This window comes from Aotus nancymaae, unplaced genomic scaffold (assembly GCF_030222135.1).
Source record: "Aotus nancymaae isolate 86718 unplaced genomic scaffold, 86718_ANA_hifiasm-v0.15.2.pri h1tg000020l, whole genome shotgun sequence".
Classification (NCBI taxonomy): domain Eukaryota; kingdom Metazoa; phylum Chordata; class Mammalia; order Primates; family Aotidae; genus Aotus; species Aotus nancymaae.
Window position 1 is genome coordinate 41,859,358 of NW_026988432.1, and position 18,045 is coordinate 41,877,402.

At 38.9% G+C, this 18,045-nt stretch overlaps 1 protein-coding gene across 2 annotated transcripts; it reads right to left on the bottom strand.

The window, feature by feature from the left end:
• Nucleotides 1-236: 236 nt before the first annotated feature.
• ZNF397 (zinc finger protein 397) lies at nucleotides 237-8,473 on the bottom strand. 2 transcript variants are annotated; one of them, XM_012447250.3, is made up of 4 exons: nucleotides 8,416-8,473; nucleotides 6,676-7,167; nucleotides 6,262-6,403; nucleotides 237-3,989 (listed from the first exon to the last, which is right to left on the bottom strand). In XM_012447250.3, exons 2-4 carry the CDS (start codon nucleotides 7,087-7,089, stop codon nucleotides 2,944-2,946), a joined length of 1,602 nt encoding a protein of 533 aa, XP_012302673.1. In that variant the 5' UTR covers nucleotides 7,090-7,167; nucleotides 8,416-8,473; the 3' UTR covers nucleotides 237-2,943. The 2 variants fall into 2 exon arrangements, with proteins under 2 accessions (XP_012302673.1, XP_012302671.2); XM_012447248.3 differs by lacking the exon at nucleotides 8,416-8,473 and adding an exon at nucleotides 7,841-8,256.
• Between the last annotated feature and the right edge of the window lie 9,572 nt (nucleotides 8,474-18,045).

Below are 18,045 nucleotides of genomic sequence, written 5' to 3' on the forward strand. Positions count from 1 at the left end.
GATCTGCCCGCCTTGGCCTCCCAAAGAATTGGGATTACAGGTGTGAGCCACTGTGCCAGCCAGCAAGTGCCTTTTAAAATATTTTCTCAAGTATCCTGGGCTTCCATTCACTTTTCCTCCTAATTTTAAGAGTATTAGATATTTACTATAGAAAAATTTGGAAAACACACAGAAAAACACCAGAGAAAAATTACATCACCTACAACCTCAGCACCCAGAGATAACCAGTATAGTACTTTGAGTTTACATATTTTCAGTATTTTTAATGCATAAATATGTATTTTACATGGGATCATATTGTACATATTGTCTTGTAATATTTTTACTTAACAATATATCATGAATACTTCATTTAATATTAATTGACATCAGTTTTGTTTTTTTCTGAGACAGAGTCTTGCTCTGTTACCCAGGCTGGAGTACAGTGGTACAATCTCGGCTTACTGCAACCTCCGCCTCCCGGATTCAAGCAATTCTCATCTCAGCCTCCCGAGTAGCTAGGACTACAGGCGCATCCCACCACGCCCGGCTAATTTTTTTTGTATTTTTAGTAGAGACAGAGTTTCACCATATTGGTCAGGCTGGTCTCGAACTCCTGACCTCAGGTGATCCACCTGCCTTGGCCTCCCAAAGTGCTGGGATTACAGGGGTGAGCCACTGCACCCAGCCTGTTGAAATTAGTTTTAACAGCTTTTAGGATTTTGCATACAATCATGATGGTTTCTGAAATATACATCTCCAGGTACAAAGTGAAAAGGCAATGCTTAAGGCTTCTGGTATTGATTGCCAGAGACAGTATGTATTCATGTCTTACCAACAGCATTAGAGTCCCAATGTCCCTGAATCCCTGTCAGTTTTATAAAGAAAAGTATCATCTCAACTCTTGCTTTAATATACATTTTAACTGTAGTGAGGTTGAACATTTATATATTGTTCATTGGCACTTATTTTGTGATTTTCCTACTTTTAAGTAGCATTTTTTTTCTACTGGAACTCTCTGATGGGGAGACAGTATACTGAAGTGGCTCGACAGTCAGGTTCTGAGTTCAAATTCTGACTTCCCCACTTTATAGATATATGACCTTTAGCCTTCCTTTCCTCATCTGCTACATATGCACTGTGATGAGAAATAACATTAATAAGTGTATACAAAGCCCTTAGCAAGTATCTATTACATTTCTTTTTTTCCTTTTTTTGGTTTGGAAATAGGGCCTTGCTCTGTCTCCCAGGCTGGAGTGCAGTGGTGTGATCTCAACTCACTGCAGTCTTGACATCCAGGGCTCAAGCAAACCTCTCACCTCAGCCTCCCAAGTAGTTGGGACTACAGGCATGCATAACCATACCTGGCAGATTTATTTTTTGTAGAGATGGGGTTTTCGCTATGCTGCCCAGGCTGGTCTTGAACTCCTGGTCTCAAGCAATCCTCCAGCCTTGGTCTCCCAAAGTGCTGGGATTATACATGTGAGCCACTGTGCTTGACTTATTACATTTCTTACTGACATACAGAAGAGCTTTCTTACATAAAGAGTATTTCCCTTTTGCAATATACAATTCCTACTTAATGTCCTACCTTTTCAGTTTGTTCAGGTCTTTGTGGAAAAGGAGGAAAATAAGAGTTGAGTAGCTCTTACTATGTATTTTAATATCTTAAATCTTTTCCAAATGATGCCATCTGTTTTTTTCCATATTCTCTCGGGAATATACTAGGATTTGTGGGGATATAGCCCCAGAAACAAATGATATGGCAGCTTCTGATCCAGAGCCTTGGAATTAGAAGAAATCTGATACTGTCTTTAGAATCAATGGAGAATCTTAAGGCTGGGAGAGGGAGTCTTAACACTAACAGACTCTTGAGGTATAGGCTGGGCTCTTTCCCACCTTCATTCCCACCACTACCGTCATGGAAGTTCTAGGCTCGCCTACAGATTGGGAAAGGAAACCACATACTTGCCCTTTCTCTGGGGTCACATAAACCAAGACAAAGCTCCTGACTACCCTGTGGTCCAAGGGCTCCAGGTTTTGTCTGTTAACAGGAAGTTCTCCATTGGCACTGCTTAAGAGTCTGGCCAGACCCAGACTCAGAATTCTCTGACAGATAAGACATCACTACAACAGGAGCTCAAGGAATGCTCCACACTTTTGTTTCTGGCCTTTGGCTGTTGTTCTTTACTGGGAAGCTTCTTCCCTGGCCTACCACCTTGGCTAACTCCTCCTCATCCTTCAGGCCATTTCCCCCATTTCCTTATCCAAGGCTGAGTCAGGTGCCCCTAAAGGTCTCATAGCACTGACCATTCCACTATCACTGCCTGTTGGGCTGCCTTGCCCATTAGACTCTAGAGATTACAGTCTTGTTTTCCACTGTATTTCTAGTCCCTGGCATAAAGTAGCTACTCAAAAATAACCTTTGGGTAAATTAATTTATATTCTTTCTTCTCATGCCTATCTAATTCCTGGACTGCCTTGGGCTCAACATATCATTGATGAAGCCATTTCCCCAACTTTCTTGCTGCTTTGTCATTGTTCTTTATTAGGTCAGTAATTTTTTTTTTTTTTAGTTCCTGAGACAAAGTGCCTCGCGTGGTCCACACCAGCGCCCTAAGCTGGTACACTAACAATCAGATGCAGTGACAGAGCTTGGGTTGCTATATCCTTTTCATGACATTTTCATAGAAAATGAGGTTTCAATGTTACATTCCCATTTTTCATATTTCCTGAGTATTCCTAATGATAAGAAAAGAGCTGAAAGTAATGATTCTTCTGTCTTCTGATTAGTCACAGGAAAAGCTTTCAAGGAACACTTTAGCACTGGGAAATGCTACACAAAGCAAGCTAGACTCAAGACCTAGTATTTTATAATTTTTATGGCATTTAGCTCTAAAGTAAACTCTTTTGACTAACAAACACAAAAATTTAACTGTTTACACTATTTACAGTATTCACAAGTTACTTTATAGTGTGGACTCTCTGATGGCGCATAAGGACTGATCTGTGCCTGAAAGCCTTCCCACATTGATTACATATATAAGCTTCATCCCCAGAATGAATTCTCTGATGCTGAACGAGGGCTGAGCTCCTTTTGAAGGTTTTGCCACATTCATTACACTGATAAGGTTCCTCTCCACTATGAATTCTCTGATGTCTGATAAGGTTTGAGCTCAAACTGAAGGCTTTTCCACATTCATTACATTCATAGGGTTTCTCTCCACTGTGTATTCTCTGATGAGTAATCAGCTCTGAGCTCTGCCTGAAAGCTTTTCCACATTCATTACATTCATAGGGTCTCTCCCCTGTGTGAATTCGCTGATGTCTGATCAGCTTTGAGCTCTGGCTAAAGGTTTTCCCACACTCATTACACTCATAAGGTTTCTCACCAGTGTGAATTCTTTGATGTATAATGAGATATGAACTTTGACTGAATGCTTTGCCACACTCGTTACATTTACAAGCTTTCTCACCAGTATGGATTTTCCGATGTCGAATGAGGGCTGAGCTCTGATTGAAAGCTTTCCCACATTCACTACATTCATATGCTTTCTCACCGCTATGAATTCTCTGATGAATAATAAGATAGGACCTCAAACTAAATGCCTTCCCACACTGGTTACATTTATAGGGCTTTTCTCCAGTATGGATTCTCTGATGTTGTGTTAGAGAGGAATGCTGCTTGAAGCTGTGCCCACATACATCACATCTATAAGGTCTCTCTTCAGGAGGAACTTTCTGACACATTATAGAGTTTGTAGTTAGAATCAAGCATCGTTCAGCCTCATCATAAAGGTCTCTCTTTCCTAGAGATGTGTTTGTGAAGATCACCTGACTAAAACTGCCCCCTTGGGAAGGAGATCTTAGTTTCTCCCCTGTAGCACTTCCTTGCTTCCATTCTAAACTGCTTTCATGCTCACTAATTCCTCCAAATGAAGGTTCTTGAGGGAGTCCCTGTGATTCTTCTGAGATGTCCTCCTTTGTTGCTGTTTCATTGTTCTCACAATCTGAAACAATAAATAGCAAAAAAATAGATATTACATTTCTCTAGTCACTCTCAATACTTTCTACATGAGGGAAAACAGAAGCTTCTACCTACAAAGATGTTACTGTCCTCCAGTATCTCTTTTTTTTTTTCAGTTGGCCAAAAGAGAGTCTCTCTTCTTATCTAATAATAGTCTACATCTACACTTTGAATTTCATCCTTTCTTGCCTCTTTTGAGACATCAATTGATCAATTTCCTGTAATATTTTTCTATTTACAACCTTTTTCTCAACCGACTCCTGTTCATCAGCTTTTAAATAAGCTTGTGTCTCACATTTTCAAATCAACCTTCTTGCCTACATCTCTCTCTTAAGCAACCTCACTCACTCTCATTCATAGTGGTTTCTTCAAAGAGTTGTCTGCAGCCTTTCAAGTGAAAGGATCCCCATTCTACAATCTGGTTTCTGTCTTACTGTGTCCCCGTGCCCTACTTCCACTGATATTACTGTCATCAAGGTCACTAACTTCATAGCTCTTCAATCCAATGGGTACTTTCTGGATTATTACTTAATCTCTCTGTAGCACTGACACTGAGGATCACACCTTCCTTCTAGAGACATTCTCTTTCAGTGATACTAGCCTGATTTCTGTGGCTGTTCACTTTTAGATTCTAGGGTAAATCATTCAAACACAAGCGTTCCTCCAGCTTCTGTTTTGGGCTCTCAGGTAACCTTATTTTACAAACTCTCTACCCTTGGCTTCCATTACAACTTATATTGTAAGCTATTATCTGGCTAATGTCTGCCCAGATCCCCAATTTTATCCCTATTTTATTAGGCTCTAGAGTCTTATGCTAATTGGGCATTTTACTTTTGAATATTTAACAAGCAACAAAATGTACCAACCTAAACACATCATCAGATGTATTTGTTTTTCCTTATGTTTTCTCATTTACATGAACAGCACTACCATTAACCAGATTGTTAAAGACTGAAACCTCAGTATCATCCTTAATTCCTCTCCGTGACACTATAGTTTTAACAATTACCAGATGTTGCAATGCAATTTAAATGCTGATGAGGCCGGGCACAGTGTAATCCCAGCACTTTGGGAGGCCGAGTTGGGTGGATCACGAGGTCAAGAGATTGAGACCATCCTAGCCAACATGGTGAAACCCCGTCTCTACTAATAAATACAAAAATTAGCTGGGCGTGGTGGTGCATGCCTGTAGTCCCAGCCACTCGGGAGGCTGAGGCAGGAGAATTGCTTGAACCCAGGAAGCGGAGGTTGCAGTGAGCTGAGATCGTGTCACTGCACTCCAGCCTGGTGTCTGGCAACAGAGTGAGACTCCGTCTCAAAAAATAAAAAATAAAAAAAATAAAAAACAAATGCTGATGAACAGGAGTCAGCTTTTATGTTCTCCACCCCTCACCATAACACATATTGATTGAATACACTGTGGTCACTTGGATTACAGCAGTCTAACAGGACTACACTCTTGCCTTCCTCATATGATTCTTCATTTGCAGCTAAGTTCTAAACTACAAATCAAACTATGTCACTCTCTTGTCCAAAATCCTTCAACTGCACCGCACTGCACTTAAGAAACTAAACAAACAAATTAGCACGACATAAAGGAGGGACCTGGATCCTATTTTCCTCTCTGGTTCTTCTCTTACCACCTTTCCCCCATCAATTCTCCATTCAAGTCAAATTTAACTACCTGCAATTTCCAGAATGGGTTGTATTCTCCCACCTTTGGGATGGTATGGCCTTTACTTGGGCTACTCCTCCTCCCACCTATTTACTCATAAGTTTTCTCCTACTCTTCAAGTCTTAGCTTAGATTTTCTTCCTTCAGGAAGTATTCCTTGATCCTCTAAGATTGGGTTAGGTGCCTTTAGATGCACTCCAACAGTACCCAGTGCCTACTTTTATTCTATAATTTACTGCACTACATTGCAATTGCCTTTTTACTTGTCTGTCACCACCCAGACCTGAAACCTCTTTAAGACCAGAGACCCAGGGCCTACCACAGTACCAGACGTGTATTAACATTTTATAAAGTTATAAAATAATGAAATAAGTGAATGAATAACAGGGAAACTGACACAGGAGAACTGACAGCAATTCATGAAGGGTGCTGAATACCAAGCTGCTAAAGTGAGCACCTCTGGTTTAGAATAATAAAGGTGATGCTCACATGTGGTGAGTTTGTCACGTGCAATTAATTCTGTATTCTCAAAAACAGAGGCCTAAGTGTCAAGAGTTTCCAGATGACTTCCTATTCCTCACCACTTTTAGGGGAAAGGCACGGTTTCCAGGATTTCAGCTGTGTCTGTAAGGGCTGGAGGTGGATGTTTGTTGATTCTTGGGATGCTCTGAGACATGTTAAATCCTTCCATGGCACTGCTGGTCCCTGTGGACTACCTGGGACCTGAAATCAGTAAAATATGATTAGTTTTGTGAGAAAATTCCTAGGGAAACTTGCTTAGTAAAAATCTCAAAGAGGTCAGTGAGGACATCTACAGGGATGAAGGACAGGGGGAAAAGACCATTCAAGGGTACAGACAGGTATAGCTCTATTAGTCACTTCAGGTTAGGGTTCAGTAGAGACATAAAATTTTTTATCCTACTGTTACGATACCATTACATGCTCCAGGCTGTAAACTCCCTTTCCCACAATACATCACTTTTCTCTGTTCCCACCTGCTGCCCTGGGTCATCAAACTCCTTCTCCAAATCCTCCAACAGGGTCACAGCTTCCTCGCCGCTTTTTGGATTATGTTGCTGAACCCAGATCTGCAGCTCCTCAGGCAGAATGCTCAGGAACTGCTCTAGTACCAGCAATTCTAAGATCTGCTCCTTTGTGTGCAACTCTGGCATTAGCCACTGATAGCAAAGCTCCTGGAGTCTGCTCAGAGCCTCCCGGGGCCCAGGTGTCTCCTGGTAGCAAAACTTTCTGAATTGCTGACGAAACAATTCTTGGCAGGATTGAGTACTCTCATTCTGCTTAAATTTCTCATCCCAGGAAAAGTTATCTTCTACTTTCACTAGTATTAGTTCTTGTTCCTGAGGATCCTGAGGTATCAGGGTTGAAATCACTCCAGATTCCACAGCCATTCTTGGCTGAAAGAGCTTAGGAAAAAGCTCAGTACAACTGGATTCTGTGCTTGAGGAGTGTGAGTGATCTCTTCTTTCCTGAAGAATATAAAAGCAGTTAACTTACAGCAATCAAAAAAATCTCTAACAACTTGCAATAATAAAGATGAGTAACTTTACTAATATATTGAAAGGGAGCAGATTTGGGGCTATCATTAAAACAATAATGAGATGACAAACTAAAAATCATTAACCTCAATCAGTGTCTCCCATTATGAAGAATTCCTACCACTAATAGACATAACTATTTTAGATGCCAGTGTGAAGGCAACATTAACATCAGTCACAGTGAGAAAATTTCCAATTATCTTTTGATTCTGATTGTATCAAGGAGAAAAATCTATCTTTGACATGTATGTATTAATAAAACTTGTAGAATTCTCTTTTAAATAAAATACAGGCTTCAGAATCAGACTTCCAAGGGTAACAATATTTAGGCAGAATTTAGTAATACTGATTTTAAACGTTTATTTTTAGTTACTTTCTACCTAAAGTAGGTAATGTTAAATTTTCATTTAAGGTAGTAACATTTTTAAGTTCACATTGAACATGAGTTGAGGTATCAAATATTGGGTATTTGATCACATTTGGTGTTTACTGAATTACTTCAACACTGAGGCACTTACTGAGCATTAGGTTAAGGTTTTTGCTTATGAATGAGAGTCTACTGAGGAATTGACCAAGAACCAAGAAGTATCTGTAAAATGCTTACCATGTGTTCAAAAACACGATAGGTATCACATACCCAAAAGAAGCAAAATGATCAACATCAGCTCTGAAAAAGCTTAGAATATCCAAGGAGTAAAAATGTTCAAAAGCAAAATATGGTAACAAATATTGATGTATTAAATTTTGTGACATAGACCAAACTTGACCAGATTTTAGGATGGTGAGATATCGACAGGAGTGTATCCCCTTGAGTTTGTCAGGACAGATGAATAAAATTCATTCCTCACACTATGGTTAACTTTAGATTAATTAGAATATGTAGCCTACAAATTTGTGGTTTATTAACCAGTCGGGCTGCCCTAAGTAGCCCTTCTATTTTTATATCCTCGGTTAAACCCGGAGCATTTGCGAAGTCACGCAGTCAGGGGAACTGCGTTTTCCCCTGGAAAGCAGGGGTTTGAGTGCTGGCCTCCTCTAAGTCCCCCAGTCCCTTGGAGACGCTGCGCTGGCTAAGGGCCCGCGACCTTGGGATGGGCAAGCCAAGGAGCTGGGCTCCTCCACTGTCCGGCCGGCGCTCCCTCCCACCGTTCCCTCCTCCTAGGGGCCCGCGTCCCTCACCGCGAAGCCCAGGAGCGGCCAGGGAATGAGCCGCCGACCCCTAGCTGCAAGCCACAAAGACCGGAAGTGCCTGTCGCAGTGTTCCGCTCTCGCGCCCTCCGCAGCCTCCGCCGCCCCGCCCCTCAGCCTCAGGTAGCCAATCAGAGTCACAGGCTCTATTGTTCCCACCGCCTACTCCCGGCGGCAGCTAGTCCCGCGGAACCTCTAAGCCCAGGCGAGGATGAACCAGGAGGCGGGGTCCTTGTGAGCGGCCGAACCCGGAGGGCTCCGCAACCCGCCTAGGCAGTCCCCTCCCTATTCTTCTCCCGCCGCCACCCACCATTGTTGGTGTCAAGTCATTCCCGAATCCCACTCCCAATTTACCATTAAAATATTCAGATTTTCCTGTAATTCCAGTTCTTTTCCGGGATCTCTGACAAAAGTAAACGCAAGGATGAACAGGCTCAACAGTCACTTACATTGCTCTTGCCTGTGAGTATCACTTGAGTCTTTACAGCCGCTCTGTGGCGTGGCTATATCATCCCCAATTTACAGCTGTAGACAGCGCCCAAAGTCAGGCAGCTTGTGACCAGGGACGCCCACGTCCCCATAGTTGAAGGAGACTGGTGTCATTGACTCCAGGAGTCTATCGCAGGGTCTTCCCATTCTTTCAATGGAAGCTTGCTGGTATTAAGTCTTACTGTTTAAATTTTTCTTTGGCCATTTAGTCGGTGAAAGATGATGCCTTATGTTTTAACTTTGTGAGCTTAAGATGGTCCCCCTTCATGTTTATTTACCATTTATGATTCTTCAGAGATGGCTTTTTCCATTTAAAAAATTAAGGGGTTAAAAATTTTTTTTTTATTTGTGACAATTTTTTGCTTGTTAGGATAACAACTCAGTTGCAAATCGTTTCCCATTTATTTGTATTTATTTTTAAAATGTTATATTTTACTTGTTTAAATGTTACATATTTTTAAAATGTTATTTTTTTAAAAATGCGCATAGGATAATAACAAGGCGTTATATACATAGAAACAAATTCTCTTTTATGAGCCAAGGCTGTTAAAACACACATATTTGAGAAAAATATTTATTAGCATTCAAAGCTATTAGTGACTCACTAAATAATTCTTTATCATTGTGAAATGACTATAGCAATTTTACAAAGCAAAAAACCAAATAATATTAATTTGTTTATAAATTATCAATTGCTTCATAATGAACTACTTCTAGACTTAGTGACTAAAAACAGCAGATGTTTTATTGCTCACAGTTCTGTAGCCAGAAATTTAGGCAGGGCTTAGCAGAGATGGCTAGTCTCTGCTTTATGAGGTAGCTATCTTCACTTAACTGGGGTGGAAGGTCTAAGATGGCTTCACTCACATTGCTGAAGTCTTGGTGCTGCCTCTTAGCTAGAGCTAACTTGATTCTTCTCCATAAGGACTCGCTCCATTCAGGAGTTTGGCCTAAGCTTTCTTACATGGTGACTGGCTTGCAAGAGAGTGAAGGAGGAGGAAAGATGCTAATTCTCTTAAAGCCTAAGTCTGGAACTGGCATTACATACTTCTGCAGTATTCATGACAGAAGGACTAGATTGGTGGAAAAGGAAAATAGACATTAAGCAGCTTGAGCATGGGAGGAAATTTTGGCAGTTATCCAACCTAACACCCCTTGTTATATCGAGAAACCTACTATGTAAGGGTGAAAGTATTGAAAGAGAAAAGGCCTATCAGTTGAAATGCTTTTGGTTGCAGTAACAGGAACCTTACTAAACGTCCTTATTGTTTAAGTCTTTTTAAAACAAATCCTAATAGCTAGATGCATAGAGATAAAGTCATTACCAGGGTTGGTTACTCTGTGTCTGGACAATATTGTCAAGGACACAGGTTTCTTCCTTCTTTTGGCTCTGCCATCTTTAAGTGTGTTGTTCTCTAGTCTGGCTTCCTTTATGGTCCTAAAGTGATTCCCTCAGTTCCAGATTACAGATAATGTTCAGAGACAATGAAGGGGAACACCCTTATCTTCTGCCCCTTTATAAGACTATCCTTAGTCTTTTCCCCCAGCAGATTTCTCCCTCATGCCTGCTGGAAGGTGGGGTGGCGGGGGGAGAAAGGCCTCCATGGTGGGATTAGGATAATTGAAATTTATATCCCAGGGCTAAGGAGAAGGCCACTCTCTCCTAAAGGACACAGACACTCTGGGGAAAGTGCATGAAATTAGGGTTGTGTTAAAAAAGCGGAAAAGGGAGATAAATAGATGAATGTTGAGTGTGCAACAGTAATGTGTACTTCAGCAGGTAAGCTGATTCCCTTGTATAGGTAAGAAAGTGAGACACGGAGAAAAAATCCAGACTCCTATCCTTCCTTATGTTACATATGTTTAAAATACAAAATATTAATAATTACTTGCAAAAAGATGTAGACTAGAGATTTAGAGCTAATTTCTGGGACATAGTTTAAATTCCCACTGAGATAGTAACTACCCCATAGGGCTGTAGGGCCTTAGAGCCTCCTTAGGGCCCCTTAAGGGCCTTAGCCAACAATTTCCATGACTTATATAACTTTCAGTGTTCTTGATTATATCAATGCCCCAGAAATCATTCCCTTCATCTTCCCCTACCTCCAATCTCACACGTACCCAGTCTGCTTTAATAGGAAAATATTTGCTAAATTATTGAATGAAGGGTAGAGAAGTATAATGTTTTTCTCCTCCTTCAGATGTTCTTAATTTTTGTTTCTTTTTTTTTTTAGTGATATGTATGACAGGTGTTAAATAATGTTGGCCCCAGCCATTATCAGTGATTAGTGAGTAAGGTTGTTCATTCAGTGAAGTCCAACTGCTTGAATTACTGTATCATATAACATTGATCTACTTCATGATATTCAACAAGTGAGATAAGCCCATTGGAAGTCTCTTAACTGTAAATAACTATTCAATAATAAAGGATAGAGAAGGCCGGGCGCGGTGGCTCACGCCTGTAATTCCAGCACATTGGGAGGCCGAGGTGGGTGGATCACGAGGTCAAGAGATCGAGACCATCCTCGTCAACATGGTGAAACCCCGTCTCTACTAAAAATACAAAAAATTAGCTGGGCATAGTGGCGTGTGCCTGTAATCCCAGCTACTCAGGAGGCTGAGGCAGGAAAATTGCCTGAACCCAGGGGGCGGAGGTTGCGGTGAGCCGAGATTGCGCCATTGCACTCCAGCCTGGGTAACAAGAGCGAAACTCCGTCTCAAAAAAAAAAAAAAAAAAAAAAGGATAGAGAAAATGGCTTCTGATGCACAAGGGAAATGAATCACTTTCTTTTATTTTTATTTTTTATAGAAAAAAATTTTTTTTCATAGAGACAAGATCTCAGTATATTGCCCAGGATGGTCTTAAACTCCAGGGCTCAAGTGATCTTGTTATCTCAGCCTCCCAAAGTGCTGGGATTACAGATATGAGCTACCATGCCTAGCCAAATCATTTTCTTATTCAGCAAATATTATGGAACATTTGTATATGTGAAACACTGAGAAGAAAAGTAGGGATTCAAATGAAGTAAAATATATGCTCTTTCACCTCACTCATCACTGTAATTCCTAGAGTATAAATTCCACGAGGGCAAGGGTTTTGTCTTCCATGGCTGTCTTTCCTGCATGGCCTAGCATTGTGTGAATATTTTGATAAATAAATGAATGAATATATAATACATATATACAAGAAAGACTATTGATGCAAAAACTAGTGATAGTTTTTGAAGCATTAAATGAAATGGAGTATATAGATAGGAACATTTTAACTAATATGCCTAGACTATTTTAATATGAACCCAGGGTTTGTTTTTATCAGGTATGGTAATATGACAAACACAGAGGCAATTGCCTTTACAAGAATAATTTATTACTCACAGTTCTAGAGGATTAGATGCATGGTATGTCATGGGACCACTTGCAGGGAGAAGTAGGGAGAGTGAGAATGAGTGGGAGAGAAAGGAACTGAAGCTAAGACTTTATTGCTATAGTAGCAGTTAGTTGCAAAGTGGAGATGTGCAGGCAGGAAGCAAAACACACATATTGAGGCTAGTGGTTGGAGGGTTTGTAGTAAGATTTCTGAGTGCCTGAGAAAACACAGGATGGTAGAGGTGTAAACAACTTGGAGCCTCCAGCACTGGCCAGTGACTATAAGCTACCACATCATCAATTACAGAATATCAAGAACAGTTACTGTACTATTGTATTCTATGGCTCTTCCATGATGTCATTAATTTAGCAGTTGTATTTTTCAGAGACAGATAATAGGATGTATTAACAGAGCAAGACACTGCTTATTTGTAGTGTCCAAAACAGTAAACAAAGGCCTTAGTTACTAAATTGTTTCTGTTTGCTGCTGATGTCAAAGAAAGCCTTTGAGGTTTCTCACGACATTCATTCTTGTATCTATCATGTATAGAACAGAGTTAAAGCTTCAGGTAGGTTGTTATTACTATTTTACTTTTTACAGGCTAGCCACAATGATAAATCATTTGACAGGGCTCCCACCCCAGCTCTTAATCTGTCAGCCACTTCAGAAAGATCTTCCAATGGGATCCTGTTCTGCCTTAGGGAGAATTCAACAATGATACATAGATATATTCTAAGAACTTTTTTTTTAAAAAAAGGCAGTGCCTAAATACATGTTCTCATAGTTTTGTGGGTAGGAAAGTTGAGCATCTGGAGAAAAAGCATTAAAAAAAAAGCTGTAGGAATTGGGTGATAAAAGACATTCACCTCATTTTATTATACCTATTATATGTGATAAGGTGGATGTGTTTAAAAATCTAATCTGGTTGCCTTGAGCTTGTATTATTTGCCTAAATTCTTTTGGTGTAGCTATCATTATTAAAAGGAGATTTAGATTTTAATTGAATTATTCATTGGGCTTGTGAATTTATTGAATATTCATTGGACTTCTGTTTGACAGTGTCTAATAAGAAATTTCTTTCTTTTAATCTTGCTTGGCAACATAGTGGTAAATGAATAACTAATTTATATATTCCCCCAAATTACCTTCAAGCCTCCTAAATGCCAAATATAGTTTTATTTTAAACTATCTTTCAGGTGGTACGACGTAATTTGCTTATCTTTCTGGATATGTCTACCTTTTAAAAATTATTTTACATATTTTATATTATATTTTTGTGACTGGGATTATACTGCTGCAGTAATACTTTTCTTATAAATGGCTACTTCTTTTGGTTATATTTAAAAGATCCAATTGAATACCTTCTTGTGGGACTTCCTTTATTTATAATCTATCAGTTTGAAATTGTAAACAAGTATACAGAGACAGTAAATTAACTTTCATCACCAGTGGCGGAAATTATTATCCAAAGGGAACTTTTGGGGCTAGCACCTTGGGGAGGAAGGGATAAGTGAGTATGGACAGAATAATATAATGATTAAAAGTTCAGGTTCTGGAGAAAGTCTGGTTCAAATCTCTGTTCTCTTAATTCTTAGCTCTGTGACCTTGTACAAGTTTCATAAACTCTGTATACCTCAGTTTCTTCTTCTGAAAAATTAGGATAATTATCGTGTCTACCTCATAAGGTAGTTGTGAGCATCAAGTGAATCAATACATTTAGAACAATGCCTAGTAAATGTGTATTGGTATTTGTGGGAGGAGGTATTGAGTCGGTGGGGAGAATGTGGAGAGCAGAAGAAGGAACCTTTCTGCAGGTTTGGATATGCCCAATGGTAATAATTATTTAGGGTCGTTATTAAAAATAAACATTTCTAGGCCTTTAATCAGAACACCTAGGGGGGTTCTATCTATTTTTTAGCAAATACCCCAGATGATTCTTAGTATCAATTAGTTTAGGAAACTGTGATATGGTAGACAGAGTACAGGCTTTAGGGTCAAACAGATGTGGATTCTGATCCATCCATTAAACAATTATGTGTAAATGTCTACATGTACCATTCTTTGGCTACAGCAGAGACTAAATCTGATAAAAATATCTCTACATTTATCCTTATAGTTTATTGTGATTCCCACTCTAAGGCACCAACCAGGGCCTCACTGAGTGACTTTAATGGACTTATTTTTTATTTTTTTATTTTAGAGACATAGTCTTACTCTGTCAATCTGCTCAATTGATCCCCTACCTCAGCTCCTGAATAGTTGAGATGACAGGTGCATACCTCCATGCCTGGATAATTTTTGTAATTTTTTTTGTAGAGATGGGGGTCTCACCATGTTGACCCAACTGGTATCAGGCAGATACCAAAAGGGCTCAGAAATCAGCCTGCCTCAGCCTCCCAAAATGTTGAGATTACAGGTGTGACCCACCATGCCTGGCCAATGTTTACCAAATTTGGAATACCAAAAAGTATTTGACAGTAGTTTGGATTTGAGTTCAGTTTAATATAGATAGTGTCCTTATCTACTTCTAAGATCAAAACAGGATCAGAAATCCTGTTTGGTTTGTTTTTTAACAAATGAATTAAAGAACACTAGTGTTAAGATTAATGTAAGAGTGCTGTTTAATTTAGTACTGTGAAAAATAGACATTAAGATAAAATACTATTTTCTTGGAATCTTTTGAGTATTGCAGTTTTTATCCTTTGATTTGCAGATTCTAGATATATCTCCCACTGGCTATGGTGGTTTTCTATTTCTTCTGTTGGTGCTCATGCATTAAGTACAGTATTAAAAAAATTAAAAACAGAAATGTATTTTGGACATTGCTGTTGAGGAAATGAGATGTTCATTTTAGATAGCTGAAGCTTACCTCTTCAAGAGCCAGAGTTATCACATTTTTGCACATTCTAATTATGTCACACATTTCCATCTCTTTAGAGAATATATTGAACACTCTTAATATAATGAGTGTTCTTAAGGCTATAATTTACTTTCACACAAAGTGTGATTTTTGGAAATTATGGAAGTATGGAAATAACGATACAAACTCACTTCTCATTTACTATTCAACCTGAGGCAATCCACTTTCCTCTTACCAGCCCACTGAAGTTGAATCCTTGAACATAATGATAGCTCAGTCCTTAGCCTTCCTGCCCTTTAGCATTTATCACTGTTGATAGCTTGTCCGTTTTTTCAGATTCTCGGGCACTATTCTTTCTCTGCCTCTCCATCCACACCTTTGCCTTACAACTGCCTCCTCTTTTCTGCTTGCTTCCTTCTGTTGAGGTATTCTTCAACACTGTTCTCTTCTCCATATATTCTCTGGCAGTGATTTCATTCTTCTACTTATGCATAAACTATCCCCAAATTTGTACTTCCAACCCTGACTTGTCTACTAAGTCCTAAATCTTAATATCCAATATGTGTGAGCATCTGTTCTGAATAATTCACCAATGCCTCAACATTCATGTGACCAAATCCAATTTGACTACCTTCCTCTATCTTAAATTTTATTATTAATGATGAGCTGTTATTAAGAATTATTATATTGAATAATTACATTACTTTCTTAACTTTCCTTTTTGCCTTAAAATTTCAAGACTAACTAGAAATTTTAGAGACAGTGTAGGGGACCAGAAAAATTGGCCATTCTCTAACTGTGGTCCTATTGAAGCATCATTTGAAATAGCTCAAATTTGTCTTCTTTTTCTTCCTACTGTTTCAATTCTGGTCTTTGTTGTCTTTCCTGTAATAACTTTTTAGTCCTAGGTCTTCTCTTACTCCAATGCATCTTTCGGATCGCTACCAGAGTCTTAATATGAATTCGATTATGTAATCATGCTATTTTATAAATATTTGCTGCTTTGCCATGTCCACTGAACGTAGGGTACATACCCTTGCTGTACAATCCAACATCTTCCTTCTCCTGACCTGTACCCATTGTCCACCCCACATACTCAGGCACCAAAGGTGATATGCCATTTCTCTCATCCCATTTTGTCCATCTTCCTTGGATTTGCTCTGAATATTATTTTTAATAATCTTTTTGCTTTTGATTGAAATTATCAGCATCCTTCAGTCCAGATTATGTTATCTTCCTCGTGAAACCTTCTTCAGCTCCATAGGAAGGGCTCTGTTATGATGTGCTCCTCTTGACTTATTTATTTATTTATTTAAAACAGGGTCTTACTCTGTTGCCCAGGCTGCATACAGTGGCATGATCTCTGCTTACTGCAACTTCCACCTCACCAGCTCAAGCAATCCTCCCACATCAGCCTCTGAAGTAGCTGGGACTATAGGCGTGAGACACCACACCCAGCTTATACATATATATATACACATATATATACACACATACACACACACACACACACACACACACATATGTAGAAATGGGTTTTTGCCATATTGCCCAGGCTGGTGTTGATCTCCTGGGCTCAACCTCTGCCTCCCAAAGTGCTGGGATTACAGGTGTGAGCCACTGTGCCCAGCCCATGCTCCTCTTGACATATTTGTGTTAGTCTTCTCAGGACCTGGCAAAGCACTTTGAGCATACTGTTAATTTCTTTTTAAAATTAAAATTACTCATTTTTAGAAATTATCCATAAAAGGAACTTTTCATTAACATTTAGCTCTTTATTTGGTAAATATCCTTTTTTTGATTTCTTAAAAAACCAAAGTCATATCATCGTTGTCATCACTTTGACAAACATTTAACAAATGTTTATACTGTTTACGTACGATTGGGGTACAGAAAAATTTAATGAGTGGTTCAACATTCATCATCTAAGTGAACTGTACAATAGAACTAGAGTGATGTTTCCTGATTGTACATCTCCCAGTGCTGCGCTGCCAGAGAGCCACCAGTGAGGACTAGCTGAAGCTGTAAATGAGAAGATGAGAGCCAACAAAGTCTTCAAGTTTCATTTGAAGTATGAGGTCATAACCTGACTCCTACTTGACACATTTCTAAGCTTAGAGGCTAATATAATTTTAAACAAGTCTCAAGTAAATTATTTGAAGTTAGACAAGTCTAGTCAATGTTTAAATAGCAACTGATTTCTCAATATCCTAGGAAACTGCATCAAAAGTAGGGACTCAAAGGCTCTTTAAATACAGGCAATGTCAAGATCTCTTAAAGCTTCAAAATTGAAGGTACAATTAATTAACAGTTTGTGTAGGTAAGCATGACAACATAGCAGAGTAAAATTAAGAAAATACACAAGTGAATGCATTTTGCTAATGAACAAATCTAACCAAACTGAATAAAATAAACAAGTGAGTATCTTTCTAATCTAACTTGCCTACAATTTTACCATAATTTTTACTTGTGTATATTAGTCTACAAAAGGACCCCATACTAATAACATCCTACAGGTATAGTAAAATATATGATATTGAATGTCAATCTATTTCACAGGATAAATTTTTCAGTTTTTACAGAATTTACTTGTACAAAGAATGAATACATGAATTAGCCTAAAAATCCTCACTAGTTCTTATAGTTATTTGAGTGTATTACTATTAATAGTATCTATGTGAATAATGTAGTTATATATAAAGGGTTAGTATTATAAACAGTAAAAAATAATCACATATTAATCATGTTTATTAGACTGAAAGGTCATTAAATGTGCAGATAATAAGTGTTCCAGATTACTTAAGCATTTTTCAATATGTCATATTCCCAAGATTCTTTTAGCTTTTTCTTCTGTCCTCTCTAGCTTGTCAGGAAACTTGCTATTTTGTGTTATATTACACCCATT